The 18,288-nt window shown below is 48.2% G+C and overlaps 1 protein-coding gene across 2 annotated transcripts in view; it reads left to right on the top strand.

The window, feature by feature from the left end:
* The window catches only part of agap1 (ArfGAP with GTPase domain, ankyrin repeat and PH domain 1), a 97,248-nt gene that overhangs the window by 26,308 nt on the left and 52,652 nt on the right, over positions 1-18,288 (top strand). For both annotated transcript variants that reach the window (XM_041032219.1, XM_041032218.1), the window contains exons 2-3: positions 15,432-15,490; positions 15,645-15,732. In XM_041032219.1, the coding sequence (XP_040888153.1) occupies positions 15,432-15,490; positions 15,645-15,732 (147 nt within the window). The remainder of the gene's footprint in view (positions 1-15,431; positions 15,491-15,644; positions 15,733-18,288) is intronic.

The following is an 18,288-nucleotide window of genomic DNA, read 5'->3' as shown; positions in this document are numbered from 1 at the left end:
CAAAGTTGAGCAGCCACCTCCACCTTTCTGGTTTTTGGGTTGAGTGCTTTAAATACAGACACAGTGATGGTTAGAGGGTTTTCCTGACCTTTGCTCAGGCGGGGGATTCCTCAGCTCCCTGATCCACTTACAGGTTCAGCGGTCTGGGGGCTGCTGGGTGGGTGCTGGGGATTTGGACTGGGACACGGCTTCCACATTTTTAGGATTCCTGAGTCATGGCCGAAGAGGCGGCGGGTCATCAGCAGTAACCCTCAGATAAAGGCCTGTGGCAGGTGATGGGCTGTTGTTGTTGATGAGCTGTGTTTGTCCTGGTGCGTGTCGGTGGTTTGGTAAATGTTCCAGCTGCTGAGGAGCCGTTTGTCAACCTCTGGAAACGTTGCTGTGCGTTACACCTCCTGGGCTCTGCAGGGGAGGGATCATCGGTGGAAGAACACACAAACACGCACACAAACACACACACAGCCCCACCCATCCACCCTGACCTCTCTGTGTCTTAATGGAGTCTACTGGTGTGTCTTGGCGAGCAGCCATCTATAGGGAGTAAATGTAGGGGAATGTGTGTGTGTGTGTGACAGGGTGTGGATGTGGGTGTGTTTTGAGGGTGGAGGATTTCTGTGTGTGTGTGTGTGTGTGTGTGACCTATATCCACAGCCATGCAGAAGTAATGTGCACTACATGTGTGTGAAAAGGCACACACACACATGCGCGCGTGCTTGTTTGCCAATAACTAGACCTACGTTTGCATCAGTTTATCCTCTCTGAGAACGACTCTCCCTCTATTTCTCCATCATACACCCACCCACCCACATACACACACACACACACACACGTACACCCACCCACATACACCCACCCACACACACTCCTACACTCATCAGCTGGTTCGACTTCTTTGCTGCTTCAGATGAAACGTTAGAGCTTTGATCCTCGTCTCTGCTTCCCCTTCATACATGAACTAGGCGTGCAGACACACAAATGTGTGTGTGCCACTGTCTTTGTGAGGACAAAGACAGTGGTCCTCATGGAAATTCAAACTTTCTCAAGGTCTAAAATGCAAGTTCGAGTCCTCACAAAGATAGATGTACACACACTCACAGTCTCTGTTACAATAGGTATAATAGGGAGAAAATCCTATTAGGGGAAATGCTGCAGGCCATACAGAGATGGAAGGATGATGGAGAGGTGACCCCCCCGCCTCCACCTTCTTTCCCTCCTCCTTTACCTCTTTCTGCCCTTCCTTCTTCCTTGTCTCATTGTCTCTTGGTTGCAGCTCTGTACACAGATTCATCATGTTAGCATGAGCCTGCTGATGTGAGAGCATGGAGCTTTCTTTCAGCCCAGGTAGTGTTTGCTGCTCTAGTGTGCGGGTAGAGGAGTCATAGAGATGAGGACCCGAGGATTGTGGGATATCATAACTGGGCCAAGGACTGTCCTGGTTCTGTGAGTGTCCAGGTGGGATGTGTCTTTATTTTGGTCTGTCCACCTTAACTGCTCCGTTCAGACAGGACCATTACTGCAGGGAGTTTCAGGCCAGTGGAGCACTGTGTGTGTGTGTGTGTGTGTGTGTGTGTGTGTGTGTGTGTGTGTGTGTGTGTGTGTGTGTGTGTGTGTGAGTGTTGTGGTTGTGCACTGAGCCGAGCAGCAGTGTGTTAAAATAACCGGACCAGAGTGTGAGTGTGAACCACAGGGTAGAAACAGCTGACGGGATAAAACCAAACCGTGTGAGGAAACCGGAGGATTTAACGTCATGTTAAAATAATTCACCACACTGACTTTCACAGCTTGGTTAACATATAAATTCCATTTGGTCGCTCGTCGCTCCATTTCAGTGGAAAGTAGTTAGTCTTGACTAAATGATGAATCAGTTATTTGAAGGCAGCATTAACTGATCATTGCTTGCAGCCCAAAGTATCAGAGTTTATAGGGAAGGTGTAAATTCTGTCTCGGACTCAGGGTCAGTTTGAAGCTTCTGTGCTGAACAGTGTTCAGACTGTGTGAATATAAATCAGCTGTGCAGCGACGCCTCAGCCTGCTGAGCTCTGCTGCCTCCTCATTCGTCTCAGAGCTACGTCTCTGCCCCTTCGCTCCCTGCTCCCTCTTCCCTCTCTTTCCTCCCTCTTCCCTCTCGTTCTTTCCTCTTCCCTCTCTCTCCTTCCTCTTCCCTCTCTTTCCTCCCTCTTCCCTCTCGTTCTTTCCTCTTCCCTCTCTTTCCTTCAGTCTCTTTGCCACTCACACAGCTTTACAGCCGCTCTCAGTGCTCATTAGGCGGCTGCTGTATGGCCCCGGTGCCAGAGGTTGTTCTGGGGTCAAAGAGCATGTGTGGGAGGTCTCACCCTCCTCCTCCCCCATGCACTCTCCTCCTCCTCCTCCCCACTTCCTTTTCAGACCCAAATTGGACCCTGAGGCACGTCTGTGTGTGTGTGTGTGTGTGTGTGTGTGTGTGTGTGTGTGTGTGTGTGTGTGTGTGTGCGCACTACCTTATTTGAACAAGCCAGTGGAAGCAGTGAAGTAGCACTTACACACACCCTTAAATTGCAGCACAGTGTGTTTTAGTCTTGTACTCTCTGCTTCATAGCCACCAACCTCACAACCTCTGTGTGTGTGTGTGTGTGTGTGTGTGTGTGTGTGTGTGTGTGTGTGTGTGTGTGTGTGTGTGTGTGTGTGTGTGTGTGTAGAGTTTGTGTAACTAAAGTTGTGGGGATGAAAAGCAAAGTCTCTGTAACATAAATCAGTAAATTTTAGGTTTCGTGTCCAGGGTTAGATAAGCAGTGGTTACAGTGAGTCTTGAAGTAACATAAGTCAATGTAGTGTCCTCTTGTGTGTGTGTGTGAGACATTGTCCTTCGCTGTCGTGCTCTGATCAGATTCTCTTATTGATCCTTAGTTGTGTTTCTGTGTATTTAAAGGTGTTGCTGAAATGATCAATCAGTCTGTCGGTCCAGGGTAAGTCAAACTGTCCACACGCTCAGCAAAGACAGCACAAATGTCCAGTTTGATCATTAATCTATACGTTTTTCATCAGACTGAGATGCTTCAGGATTTTCATTATTTTCATTATGAGCTGCTGCTCTCTGTAGCCGCCCTGAAGAAATGTTTATTTTCATTATTGATTAATCACACGTTTACAGCTCCTGGGCCTTTTGTAAGAAGTCTGTGTGAACATGAACCAGAGCAGAGTGTGTTTGCATGTGTGTGTGTGTGTGTGTGTGTGTTTTGTCTTGGCTACGTGTTAGCTGTACTTCCTGTAATCCACCACGGGCCGAGCGACGCTGGCGTGCCAGCAGAGCGTCGCATCGTTCTGCCTCCCCGCTACTTAGAGCTCTTACATAAGGCTCAAATCCATTGGAGGGCAGATGACAAGGACGCTCACTGACGCAACACACACACACACACACACACACACACACACACACACACACACACACACACACACACACACACACACACCCTTTGATACCCTGCATCCACCAGCACCAAAGCTCTAGAGTGAGTGACTAGATTTAAAAATGCACACATAATTTCCACATGCAGGGCTGCATTAACACATGATGCAAGCAGGCTGAAACACACACATACACACACACACCAACACACACGGCACAGTAGTGTGTAGCTGTCCTCCTCCTCGTCATGTTTCCGAGCACAGCCAGTTGTTTGAGGAACAAAGGGAGCTGGAATCAGGGAGGAAGCAGAGCGAGCTGCTGGATGTACAGATGCTAATAAACCTGAAATTAACCTGAACATCACTCTGTGTGTGTGTGTGCAGCTTTAAATCTGCTTACACACACACATACATACGTGTGTGATTGCACTGAGTTAATATTTAATGCTAAAAATATAAAGTGTGAGGCTGAGTGAGTTGGTGGACAGACCTGTTTGGGGACATTGACTGAAAAGGCCTCATGAGTCTGTATGAGAGGAGTTAGCTCAATGTCTTGTGGTGTTGTTGTTACACTGGCACTGGACCAAAGCCCCTGTGAGACTGGGAGAGAGGCACTGGGTAGTTTGGGTGCTGTGGCTGTGTGGCTCGTCCAACTCCTGGTTGATTTTCACACGAAGTCCTGGTGTGGACCACCAGCGTCAGGAATGCAGTGAGTCCAAACGTGGCTTCAGTGATGTTGCAGTGAGACATTTTGCTCCTCGCCCATTGAAAACACAGCTTCCCCGTTCTCATTCATGTCTCTGTTGAATATTTATGTTTCCCAGTCAAGTTTTTGGAGCGTGGTTCTTCTTCACTCTGCCCACGCGCTCATCGTTATTCTGGGACTTGAGTTTGCAGCCTGACTGGTGGAGGGAAGTTATTGTGTTTGTTCTGACAGAGATAAAACAGAGTTCACCGTCTGATCATCAAACCAGCCTGAACCGAACCGAACCGAGCCAGCCACACACACACACACACACTCACACACACACGCACACACACACACACACACACACAGGTTACTAAAACCCTGATCTAGATTCCAAAGAGCGTCTCACTCTGCTCCACACGACTCCTGGACAGTCAGAAGATAAGCTCTCCGATTAAAAGGACTCCTGATCACTCTGCACCGAGGAACCTGAGTGAGTGTGTCAGGATGTGATGTGTGTGTGAGTGTAGTGTGTCTCAGTGTGTGTGTGTTTGGACCAGTGAGTAGCTGGTGGTGTGACGGTGGTTATATTTGATTTGGGATTAGGATGAAAGCTGCTGGCATCCTGCCAACCAGCCAACTGAGTGTGTGTGTGTGTGTGTGTGTGTGTGTGTGTGTGTGTGTGTGTGTGTGTGTGTGTGTGTGTGTGTGTGTGTGTGTGTGTGTGTGTGAGTGTGTGTGTGTGTGTGAGTGTGTGTGTGTGTGTGTGTGTGTGTGTGAGTGTGTGTGTGTGTGTGTTGTGGGGGATGGTTGGGCGGCTGATTAAAAGGCTGATATTTAGGTCAGTCACTGTGTGTGTATTACACTCTCTGTATCTGTAGGAATGTGTGTTTGTATACTGGCAGTGGATCATACACTCAGACTTATTGATCAGATACAGTAATTAATGCTTATTGATTAATATGTTGTGTTATTGTATTATTGTTATTAAATGATGAGCCTGGTTGTTGAACAGTCTGTCTCCAGTCTGAGCAGTTTGACCTGTCAGATCTGACACGGCCTCTCTCCGTCTGATGACACTGCTGCTGTGTTTTGTTTGTCTCTCCTGTTCCTTCCCAGACGTGTCTGAAAGGTGTGCTCAGTCCTGAACAGACTGCCTGTGTCTTCCTCCTCCTCTGTGGATCCACTTAATATTCAGTTTCTCACGCACAAACACAGCCTCTTTCTCTCACACCTGCTGCAGTCTTATCACTGAGAGTCGTTTCAGTCCGACGCTCCGACGCTTCTCGGTGCCAGCAGCTTGGATATCTCAGCTCTCCGGGGCAGCGGAGGCGTCTTCTTCGCCCGCCGTCCCTTCACCTCCCGTGGCCTCGGCCTAGGGAACAGCTGGGCCGACCGAGAAGGCTTCACACAAGGCCCGCCGTTGTCCGTGAGATGGGAAAGCAGAGCACCGCAGTTTGTCATGTAGCCAGGATTAGCTGAATGTTACGGTGCTGATGCTGTGATGAGCCCAGGCCAACACTCCAGCTACAGTAACGCTGTGGAGAGTCAGAGTGTGGTCTGTGGTCTGCGGGGACAGAGGAGGTGGAGACGGTTTGGACCCTGCCCCCTAATGACACACATACTGTATGTACAGTAACAGATAGTGACAGATCTGAGGTCAGATGATAATGTTAGAGGACACGCTGCTCACACATCAGCATGTTTCCACTTTACCTTAATATTCTGTTTCCTTGTTCTCACGTGTGACAAAGAAAAGCATCAAATCCTCGTATTGGAGAAGCTGATGCTCAGATTTCTTTCTTCCTGTCTTTCTACTGTCTGTGAACACTCTGACTCATTTATGTGGACGTGTGTCCTCTGACTGCAGTTGTAAATGTGGGCGTTTTAGGTCCTCCTTACTTTTCGTGGAGCCTGTGGTGGCAGTTTTCCTGCTGCACAGTGACGTTAAACTAACACGGCTTTAAGCTGTGTTTGGACATTTTTGGACATTTTGTTGGTGTCAGCAGACAAAGACAGAAAGCTGGCAGGGCTTGTAATTCAAACCAGGTCTGTCGTCCCGCAGTTTGTCTCCTGTCTCTCTGCTGTTATCACTGCGAGTCTTTGTCCCTTGAGTCTTTTGTTGCAGTCTTCTGTGGACTGATGGGGTGTCTGTGTTGTAGCGGGGTGACTGCAGGTCATGTGCTGACCTCTCGGAGGCCTCCTGCTGTAATCACTCGTCCTGGTAGAGCTGCCCTCTGGATCTGTGTGTGTCTTTATTCATTCTGACAACGCCTGCGACATGAATACTAAGCAGCTACTCAGACCAGACGCACATCGGCCGCTGGGGTCAGAGGTCAACTCCATCTCACCCCTGTAAGTTTTAAGAAGTGAACAGAACGTTGTTGCTGTTGATGGAAGTGAAGTTGAAGCAGAACAAGTTAGAGACCGTACGAGTGTCCGTACAGGTCCAACATATTTTCACATGCCTGTTTCCTCTGTAACATTAAACCCGATGGATCGAAGCTTCTCTTCTTCTGTGTTGTTTACAGTCTGATCATCATCCGTCCAATCACAGCACAGCCTCTTTGTCTCAGCTCGTCCACGGTTGGTCGCCTGCCATCCTCTTCCTGCCCCCACTTCCTCAGGCCACTCTAATCAGATTGTGTGTGTGTGTGTGTGTGTGTGTGTGTGTGTGTGTGTGTGTGTGTGTGTGTGTGTGTGTGTGTGTGTCTGTCTCTGTGAGTCCTCTCTCCTTTTCCTTTCCTCCTAACCTCCTCTGCATATCACCGAGCCATTTCTCTCCTATCTTTCTTCCCTCCTTCCAGCCTCCATCCTTCCTAACTCACTCTGTATATCTCCTACTAAACTCACTTTTATCCATCTTTTCCTCCCTTTCCTAACTCCTCTGTGCCCCCATCCCCATCTATCCATCCTTTCTGTGTCCTTCCTCTACCCTCCCTCTCTTCTTTGCTTCCTACAGTGATTTTCCATACTAGCCCATTTTTATCATTCCTCTCCCCTCTGTGAATCGGACCCTTTTCTACCCCTCCTACGCTCCCTCTCTTCTTCTTCTCCCACCCTCTCTTTTATCATTCTTTCATTTACAAAGGTCATGAATATTTTTTGGTTTCTGCTGTACAGTAACATTAGCTAGAACTCTTCTCTTTCAGGAGACAGTTGCTATTAATCAGTCCATCAAGCCATCATTTTTCCTACAGCGTATCTGAGTCCAGGTGTGGACAGATTATAAGACACAGAGACTCTGGGCAGAGACAAGTACCAGACTTCCCACTCCTCCTCTCCTCTCCTCTCCTCTCCTGTCCCTCCATCCTTCCTCCTCCAGGGTCGTACTGATAGTCTTGTTGGGACAGTTGTAATCAGCTGCAGGCTGGAGGCCTAATGAACAACAGTCACAGCACAAACTCTGAATATTGAAGTAAACTGAAAAATGCTGCAGTGCCTCATCAAACCGTCGCCAGAAGCTGCTGCTGCTGTTTGGAGACACGCTTTCAGAAAATTACAGTTTGCCCTCTGAGCCTTCGAGGACATTATCCAGCTGTTTGTATTATCCAGCTGTTTTCCCATGCTGACCGTGGAGTGTGCCTTTAACCACACTGCACTTATTTTAAATCAGTAGCATTTGTCCTGTAAACATGAGGAATAACCGACGTTGAAAGTCCTGAATGTGACTTTGTCTTTGAAGATAAATGAGAAGTTGTTCACATGTGATGTTGTTAGAAACAGCTCCAGCAAGGTGTGAGTGTGTGTGTTCACCTAACACAGGTGTACAGCTCTGTCGTTACCTGTCGGACAGGTTTAATTAACGTTGACAAATGCAAATCGACGTGGCTGACATACACTTACTGTAACTACACACAAAAACATACACAGCTGACGTATGTTCTGTGTACACACGCTGCGCAGCTGTCGTCACCAGGCTGATAAGAAAGCTTTTCAATTCAAAAGAAGCTTTATTGTCCCAAAAACATAAACAGTGTTTTTCCCTACCTTTATCTCATCAAGCTGCGTTTTAAGTCTAATCGTGCAAACGTGTTCGTTCAGAGCAGAAAGTTTGAACTCACTAATCACATGTCAGCAGTCACAGGTGTCTGTTATCTAAACTCAGCACCTGGAAAGCTCTTAGTTACTGTGAAGTTAATGCCTCAACTCCGGTGATCGAGCTCTTAGAATAAATATATGTATGTCTGTTCACCTCGGCACAAACATGCGTCTCACAGGGCTGAAGAAATCTCAGCTTATCTCCTGTAACTGGAAGATAAAGGAGAGAAAAGGAGAAATGTATGTACGGATGGAGAGTGTTAGATGGAGGGAGTGGGGGAGGAAAACTGCATGAAGGGCAAAGGCTGAGATAATATGGTGTCATGTGTGACTGATGAGGCAGCGCTGCTCTGATTTGTCACAGTCAGACGACGGGTTAACCCTCTCACACACGCACACACACACACACACCCTGCCCTGAGGGAACGTACAGCCTCGCTCCACCCATGATCCCACTGAGTGTGTGTGTGTGTGTGTGTGTGTGTGTGTGTGTAAAGACAGTCGTCATTAGAGCTGCCTGAGTGTGTGTTTGTACCAAAGATCATCTATTCAAACCTGTCAGTCTGCATTACCTGGGGCTGTGTGTGTGTGTGTGTGTGTGTCTCATATATAAATGTCTGTATAAAAAGCAGCTATGTGCCGCGGTGTAACGATGACATGTGGAGCGTGCTCTGATGCTGATGTTCGCCTCTGCCTCCGTGCTGCAGCGAACGCCACAGCTCGTGATGAAAGCGCGTCAGCGGTCTGTCCAGTAAACAATCCACATGTGAGTTTTGTTTACGAGTGCTGGTGGGCCGGTGGGCGCTGTGGAGCCAAACAAAGTGAACGCAGGGCTGCAGCAGAGTCAGATTTTCCAGGAGCGGTGGTGTAAAGGTCAGAGGAGCACCGATCTGAGACTCGTGGCTTTTATACTGAAGCTGTTTGGTGCCGTTTGAGTGATTTGTATGAAAGCTGTCGGTCAAACAAAGACCCAGGCAGACTTCATTTAATTAACCAAGTTATCCTCCTGATTGGCAGTTTGTTTTCCTTCCCATGAGCGTGTTAACCCGTCCTACCTGCCAATTAAAACCTGTCCTGCCCGGAGTATGTCACACAGTCACATTCCTGAGCTGTCAAACAGCCACGTGGCAAAGCAGGCGTCTGTAGCTCCATCCAATCTCTGTAGGTTCATCACACTGTCATTTCATACACTGCTATTATAAATATATTGAATATAGACACTTAAATGAATACAAATTAACCCAAAAAATACAAAGCATGTAATTAATGATTTCAGTAAACTGCAGTAAACTGTAGTAAACTGTAGTAAACTGCTGTAAATCCATCAGCTCCTCCTCACTCAGGATCAGGGATCCAACACGTCAGCACGGTGGATTCACCGCACCGCTCAGGGTGATGCTATTATCAGGGTAATGCCATGTCTGAACACACACACACACACGTCTGTCTGTCAGTCAGGTGTTTCAGTATGTGGAGGGAGCAGATGAAGGCGTCACCTGTTCATCATGTTTACCTTCCAGGTGTTGTAAGAACCAGTTTCAGGTCTGTGGACACTCAGTGTGTCTCTGTGGGATTCCTCTCATGGTTCTGTAGACGCCTGGATTCCTAGGGTGCCTCAGGACACATGTGACGGCAGCTGACGTCATCATGAAGTCAGTATCGCCTGTTGTTGTGCAAGATGGCAGATTATAGTCACAGCTTCTGACAGCGGCTGACGTCTGCCACAGGTTTTCAGTGTCACTGCAGCTAATGATTGTTTTCATTATTGATTGAATGATTGATCGATCTTCATGTGACAGGAGGTGAACCTTGAGTCGTTGCCCCTCGGACTCACAGCTGCCCCTCTGCGGTGTTGCCGGGCAGAGCTTTGGTGCCAGCCTCCCGTCCAGGCAGCGATCCAGGGCGGAGAGGTCGATCCGGGCCAAACCCTGCGGGGTGTCGGTGTGTGTTTGCCGTAATTACCAGCAGCTACCAGCCAACCGAGGCCAGGTTTGGCTGCGGCCGCTCACCGGCCTCTCTGGGCAGAAAGCAGTCAGCAGTCATTCAGAGGTCGAGTCTGACTCAAAGTCTGACTGCTGGCAAAAACACACAGCTGCTGCTGCTGCTGCTGGCTGCTGTTACACTTCTGATATCATGTTGGACAGTTGGATGTCTCAGGTGGTCTCTGGTCTCAGAGCCTTGGTTTTCTCAGGTGACTGGTTATCGATTATTGATCTTCCTGCTGTGAGCAGGGTCTCATCTGTGATCCGAAGCTCCCAGACGAGTTTAGAAAAAGAAATGGGTTGAATTTCCGTTGAGTTATGAGTCAGAGAAGAAGAATTTAACTGTGTTTTTCCCCAAGACAGATTTAGAAAGAAAAGGCTGCGCCGCTGTGGTGATAAAAGTCAGAGAGTCACGTCGAGCTCTGACAGATCTACGGACAGACGAGGTCCTCCTGCCATCTGCCAGGCAGACGTCGTCGTCATCGTTGGTGGCGGCACACGCCTGCATTGTGCCGCTGCGGCGCCTCGTGTTGTAACACACAACAAACCACACAGAGGCTGTGTGTGCGTGTGTGTGTGTGTGTGTGTATGGCGTGTTGGCCGGCTGCCATTGGTTCTTTGTTTGTCTCTGATACTGTTTCTGTCTGTTCCTCTGTCGTCTTTTATCTCCGACTTTCCCTCTTTCTCTCTTCACTTCATCCATTTGATGCTTTGATGCTGCTGCCCTCTCCGTGACCCCTCCCTGTCTGACACTCACTTCTTTATCTTTCACCCCACTTTTCTCTCCATTTACATCTCGTCTCTTTGATACAGTCTCATTTTCCGTCCGTCCATCCGTCCGTCTCCTGGCCCGCTCCCACATGTTGTTCAGTGGACGTGTTGTCTCTGGTTTCTGCTGCGTTGTCACACAGGTCGACGAGGCTGCTTCAGCCTTTAAAACATAAAGTGTGTACACTGTGTGTAAATGTCCTATAGGCAAGTTTTTGATGATTCATCGTAGCAGCGTTGGACAGAATAAGACGTGTCCAGCGTGAGCTGATCCACAGGAGGAGGACGCTTCCCCTCTGATTAACTGAGCGATCGATCGATTCACCTGCAGATTTGTACATGGAAATAAAAATGAGCTGCAGCCCAAGTTGCATCACTGTGTTTTCATTTGACTAATAGAGAATCTATCAGAGTTTTTATGTCGTGTGCTATTAAGCAGGAAGAAAGTTGTATTTGTGCGAGTCTCCACAGTATGAGCAGGTTTTGAGCTCTGCACCACAGGCCTGCTGATCCCAGAGTTAGGGCTGTTTGGCTGACTGAAGCCAGCAGCACTTCCAGAGGGATCAACATCCCTGAAGCACCTCATTCATACTGTGAGTGTGTGAGGCTCCTGTCCGTCCAGTCCCTGCTGAACCTTCCTGTATGGATCCCTGCTGTTGTATTGGTATTTCATATATAAATAATCGGTTGTGAGTGTCAGTCGTACCTGTTTCGTCGCGTTGTGTTCCAGGTGACTCGTCCGTGTCGGGTCCAGCTGAGGCTCCCAGTGTTTTGACGTGACTTTAAACATGTCAGGTCTCAGTTTATATCGTCCTGCAGCCTTCAGATCTGCGGCTCTGAAACATCGGACTCGCAAACAGTTAGATCATAATGCTCTGCTTTGGATGATGGAGAAAAAGTGAGAGAACAATCCAGAGGTTTCGTCGTCTTATCAAGGAACACGTCCACGTTTCCTCCGTGTTAAAAGCAGCATCGTTTCCTGTTTACGCTTTCATCCCACGAGCATCAGGATCGGATCAGTTTAGGTTTTTAAAGCGTCCCCGCTGAAGTGATCGATGTGCTGCAGGACAAACAGACCGAAAAACCCCACGTGTAAATGAGAGTGTCTGAAATTAATAAACAACACGTTTGACGCAGGAGCGAGCGTGAAACTCAGAGCAGCTCTGGCTTTTATTTGCATCTTTTGATGCTCATCACTTCCTGTTCCCGCCTTTTGTTTTTTTCTTTCATATATCTCTCCTCCGTCTGTTTTCCTCTTTAATTTGCCCATAATGCTCTGGGGCAGGATAACGCCATGTTAGTGTGTGTTCTGTGTGTCTAAATGTGTTAAGAAGCATTATAACCACAGTGACACGGCAACATGCTTTGTTTCATGTCGCTCTCGGTGACGTCGTGTTGTTAAAAGAGTTTTGAGCCGAGTCTCCAGTTCAGCCCGTGTTAGATCGGATCAGATCAGAGGCCTGTCCGTGTTCTCAGGTTTGTTCCTGTTGCGTCTCAGTCGTCGTGTTTCTGTCTTCCAGCTGCCTTCACGTAAACACACTCTCTTTGTTTGGTCCTTGAAGAACACAAATATGCCACTCAGTTCGTCTGAATGTTTAGGTATTGCGGCTGAAAGTAGAAATTTAAGGCTGTCGGCTTTTTGTTGTTAGGTTTGTGATCGCAGGTTTTTGGACAGGACTTCCTGTATCGGATTTCATCCTCTCACCTGTACGTGCAGCATCACTCTCAGTCCAGTTAAAGGTTTTTTAATTGACTGCCGGAGGATCTTTAGGTTCTGGGTTCGCGGGTCTTGGGTTTGCTGTGAGCTCAGGTCTGGGATTCTTTCACGGCTCTGCTGACACACGTTCCCCAGCTCTCTGAGGGAGAACCAGCACAGAAATAGGAACAAACCAGTGAAATGAAAGAGAATTAAAGATGGAGATTATTCTGGAGATCACCAGGAGTCCTGCCGCTTCACTTTGAAGGCCTCCTCTTCCTCCTCCTCCTCCTCCTCCTCCTCCTCCTCCTCCTCCTCCTCCTCTGCCGTGTTTTAGTCTTTCTTTTCTTTCCCTCCTCCCTCGTTTCTGCAGCTCTGTGTTGGCACAGAGGGATGAAATGATGGAGGGAAGGATGGAGGAGTGCTTTCAGTCCCATGGTGCTCGTTCTCATTTCCATGTTTTTCCTCCCTGAGTGATGACAAAGTGGAAGAGCTCCACATCCTTTTCTCCTCATCCTCGTCTTCATCCATCTGTTTCTCTGCATCTGTTTTTGTTTTTCCCTAAATTTCTCAGCTGTTATTTATCTCTCCGTCCTACCTGTTGTTCTCTCTCTGCCTCTCTGCCTCTTCGTCTCGTTGGTTATAGTTAAGTTTGTTATTTTAAGGTGATGGTTGAAAGTTAGTCAGGTTGATTTTTGGTGGAGTATTCCTTTAAAACCAAATTCTCAGCCCAGTTAAACCATCTTACCTCGACCACTGTCTGTCACCTGGTGGAGCTGCTAATCACGGTTTCCCTCCCTGCCGGTGGGTCGTACTCGGAACCGGCGCAGGGGAACTGAAGGGCCCCTGAAAACAGGAAGCAGCTGGAACAACATCCTGTCTGTCAGAGAGGGAGGGGTCGGCCCGACACAGGCTGGCGTTTGTAAAACCCTGAACAATGTCCCCCTCTGTGTGTCCGCCAGCCAATGAGGAAGCTTCTCTCTGGATTCTTTCCAGACAGATACCATCCAAACACACACACTTGGTAGCTGTGGCAACAGTGCTGCTGTTAGAATTTATTAATAGTAGAAAACACCAGAAACAAACATGCTGCGTGTTCACTCTGTATCATAGCAACAGGAACAGCTGTGTGATGCTCAGCAAGCAGGACAAATGTAACGGGACGACCAGCTCGTGACTCTGCTGATACTCAGTCACTGGTTTATGTTAAACCACCACCTCCTCTGACCTCTGACCTCCTCTGACCTCTGACCTCCTCTGACCTCTGAGGGTTTGTTCTAGAGCCGCAGCGACTCGCTGATTAAACAGAAACTTCATCAGCAACTATTATCAATGAATGTTTTTGAGTCAAAACGTGAAAACCGTCTCTGGTTTTAGCTTCTCGGGTGTGAGGATCTCAGTGCTTGTTAATGTGTTTGTTACCAACCTCAAATCCAGTTTGAGAATTTTCCAAAATGAATTTTCTTTGATCAGGATGCAGGAGGAAGACTGGTGGGTTTGTAGGGCACAGCGTGTCCACGGAAAGTGGAGCGGGCGCTCAGAAACGGCCCACGGCTTATTTCTGCCCCAGGGTGCCCCGGCAGGGCTTTGTGGCCCCAGGAGTGCTGCAGTGACACTCAGCATCTCTGAATTTCCTGCGTTGTCCTTCAGACTTTGCTTAAAACAGGAGAAAACACCCCTGATGGTCAGAGTGAGGTCAGACTGAGGGTCAGCAGGTCACTCCTCATTAACACAACAGGAGCTCTGAAGTTTAGTTTAGTTTAGTTTAGTTTAGTTTTTGTTTTTATTGTTGTTTATATCCAGTATTAGTAACAGTTCTTGTACTAAAAAGTAAAATTGTTGGAAAAGTTGCTGTCAGGAGCTCAGTGGGATTCCTGACTGTCACCAACGAATGTCTTTATATATATTTCACATCCTCTCTGATCCACACGTCCTGCTGCTCCAGGCCCTTCAGCACTTTCCTTCTGTCCTCTCTCTCTGGTGGAGAGACATTGTGAGTCTTCAGGCTGACACAGATTGCTGCTGATGAATTAGTAAAAAGGCACTGAAGGCTCTGAGTGGATCTGGCCCACTGGCCTACTTAACACGGAGGCCGAGGTGCTGCAGAGACCAGCAGGGTTAATGGTGTCTGTGTGTGGGACGCACGTCTTTGTACTGGCCGACCAGTATCAACTTAAAGTGGGAGCTGATGGTTTGTGGGAGGTTTGACTTGTCTTTAGGAGGCTGTGGTGGTCAGGTGGTCCCTGAGGAGGTTCAGAGGTCCTGCAGGTGGATGTGTGTAGGCAGACACTGAGGGTTTTAGTTTGCAGAGATCAAACAGAGTGAGGACTCAGATGTAAGGTGTTGGAACAGAGAGAATAATTTCCCCAGCTGAGAGATAATAAAGGAATAAACTTCACTTCTCTGCAGCTCGGGGTCATTAATTCTTCCTCCTCTGCTGTAAATCAAACCTCACACTGACTTATTCTGATTGGTCTCTGTGCTTCGTCTTCATGCTCTGCTCCTCAGTCCCGTCTGTCCCGTGTTGTCTGTACGTGTCCTGTTATCTTGTTCAGTCAGCTGTGACCCTCGGTCTGCTGTCAGTCATCTGTCGGCTCTAATGAGACTCTTCCTCCTCCTCTTCCTCACCTCTCCTGCTCCGTACGACCCCACTGAGCAGGAACAGATTGGCTCCCGTGTCACTGTGTGGGCTGTGGTGCAGCTCACTGAGCCTTCAACACAACTTATAAAGCATCTGCACAGACCAGAGCCTGTAAGGCCGCGGTGTCGGGCCGGTCCAGGAAATTTCCTCTCTGTCCTGATGTACCTGAATGCACCACAGGTTCATTCCAGGTGATTGACAGGTGTTCTTCTTCTCTCCCTGTGCTTCTTGCAGATGCCTTTGTGAACAGTCAGGAGTGGACGCTCAGTCGAACGGTCCCAGAGCTGAAAGTGGTGAGTTGAGAACATCAGACAGAGCACTGATCCATCCCCGGGGCCCTGCAGTCTGCAGAGGCCCTGAACTTAATGAACAGAACAAATACAACTGTCGGTATTTTTCTTTATTGTTTCTGTGAATCCACTTTTCCCCTCTCTGTGTCCCCTGCAGGGCATTGTGGGTAACCTGGCCAGTGGTAAGTCGGCACTGGTCCACAGGTACCTGACAGGAACCTACGTCCAGGAGGAGTCACCTGAAGGTAAGAATGATGTGTGTCCCTCTGTCTTTGTGAGGTCTGGCTGGATCTGTTTATTCCCCCTACCCCCTCCTCTGTCAGACCCATGAAATGAGTAAAAAAAAGAGAAAAGTAGATTAAATCGCTTCCAAAAAAACGAGGAGAAAATAACAAACGGAGGCTGGATTAAAATCCTGGCTGGCAAAATAAGACGTTAACAAGCTCCATCTCCTGCACGCAACCGCTCAGAGCTCGTCTCCCTGCTCCCCCCCGACGCGTCTCTGTGCTTCCATCAGCCTTTTTCTGCCGTCCTCCGTCTCCTCATCCTGCACTCTGATGGAAACAAACTCACAGATTTGACCAGCAGAGCAGAAACTCTGATTAAAAGGACGGAGCTCTACAGTTTTAAATGAAATCAGGATTATTGATTTTTTTTCTGGCTTGAAAACAAGTTTTTTTTTGCTTTATGTTTGTTACGTCCCCTGGTTTTCACACAGACCGCCACACTGATCAGCTGTTGGGCTCCAGTTCGATGTGTTTCAGCTGTAAAAGGTTTAAAGGTTGATGTTAGAAATGAGATGACCTGGGAACAACAGATGGAGAAAAGGAAGCCGTGACGTGAGGAGTCGGGTTTGATAAAGACGATTCCTCTTCAGTGAATAAGCAGATATCAAACTTTAAAGATGGTTACTCTCAACACGTTTTCTCCAGAGCTGCTTCACCCTCTGCTGCAGAGGTCCACACAGTCCTGTGTGACAGTGTTGTCTGTGTGTCTCTGCTCACAGGCCCTGCAGTGATGGCCATATTCCTCATCCAGTATTAAAGCTCCCCCACACACAGCACAGTGCAGTACCCCCCCCCCCTCCCCCCACTTCTACCAAACCACGTTCCTTTAATATTTCAGCACCTGAGCCTTTTCCTCTGTGGAGGCTGGACATCAGATCCAGAGACAGTGCAGAGTAGAAACTGCTTCTACTGAGTCTCATACGCTCGTTGATGAAAGAAGCAGCAGGAGCTAATTCAGACTTTTTCATTTGTTCTCTCGGACATTTTATTTTCACTTCCTTCTTTATTGACTCTTCGCCTCAGTGTATTACAGTGAATAACAATCTAACTTTGTTTCCTGATTTAGCCCCTCTTCCTTGGGATCGAGGCTCATTAACCTTTCTTGACCTCTTTGTATGTTTAAATCCTTGAAAACCATCAAACGTAGTTTATTTAGGAAAACGTAGCTGCTTTTTGTCCTGTGGGGGACCCACCCGGACTCGGCCCACAAACCAATTTTAGCCGCCGGTCCCTCGGCAGAGAAACGAGGCCTTCAATGTTTTGAAGCGAGGGATGAAGGAGTGCCCTTAAAGTTATACATCAGCCAACAGAGCAGTTTAATTTCTTATGAATAACTGATAGAAGGGACTCCAGAGGCAGCTGGGAACAGATCCTTAAAGTTTGCGGTGACGGGGAATCCCCGAGCAGATCTTCTCCGAGGTGAGGCGGTCTCCTTCCGCTGTGACGTACCTCTTCTTAAAATGCCCTCTGTGGCTCCGCAGCTCCGGCCTCCACCGTCAGACTGCTCAGTGCCCAACGGTCGGTTTCCGCCGCTCGGACTTAATCACACCGCAGCTCTGCCAAAAGCAACACGACACGGCTTTTCAAGCAGCTTCACATACCGTATCAGAGCCAGCCCGAAACAACAGCTCCCCAAAACCTTTGATCTAATTACTTGGCACCGCTGCTCATTGAGGAAGTGGCAGTTCCACTCCAATTAAAAAAATTCGTTGCATAACCACGAGAAATAAAAGGAGCTTAAGGGGCAGAGAAGAGCGGGGAAGCTGATGTGTTGTTTTTAAATTCCTGGGATCTAAAAATACGCAGCGGCCTGGATTCCCATGGCGACTGATTGGGAGCGGAGTTGGTGGCTTTCGAGCGGCACGGTGACCACAGCGCCACGAAGCCACTAACCAGAACTATTCTGATCCTGCAGCCCGGAGCCTCGGCTGCAGATGACTGCTCTCACACCAGCTCCTGTTAATGAGCAGAAAAAGGCTCTGCAGCTCGTTTAGGTTTGAGCTTCACTGGGAACGTTTAAAACTTTTCTTTATGCTGCGTTCAGGGACACTCAGGGGGCGGAAAAGCTGAATCAGAGCACAAAACAATACGCTTATATGGAAAATATGTTTTTGGTGATTTTCCTTTGCTTCAAACCAAGGCTGCAACTAATGATTCATTTGATTATCGATTTGTTTACAGATTGTGTTTGTTATTAATTGATAGTTTTGGTCTTTTAAATTGTGGAAAGCCTCCGTCACACTGTCCTGAAGCCCAGTGCGTTGGTGTCACATGTCTTATGTCCGAGCAGCAGTACAGAGCTGCTGGCGGCGGCGTGGGGCGCCTGTTTAAAACATGCCCCCCTCACAAAACCCCAAAAAGTCAAACTCCAGCCGAGTGTTTGAGCAGCAGCACATGGTATCCATTAAAACATAAAGCAGCTCTGGTTGGGAAATCACCCGCAGCTCACGCTGCTGACTGTGGCTGCTGCTCACACAAGAAGCCAAACATCATCCAGACGTTCAGCTGTTCTCT

The sequence above is a fragment of the Toxotes jaculatrix genome, chromosome 24 (genome assembly GCF_017976425.1).
Source record: "Toxotes jaculatrix isolate fToxJac2 chromosome 24, fToxJac2.pri, whole genome shotgun sequence".
NCBI classification, from domain to species: Eukaryota; Metazoa; Chordata; class Actinopteri; family Toxotidae; genus Toxotes; species Toxotes jaculatrix.
The sequence above is the reverse complement of the archived record's forward strand: the minus strand, read 5'-3'. Positions and strand labels throughout refer to the sequence as shown.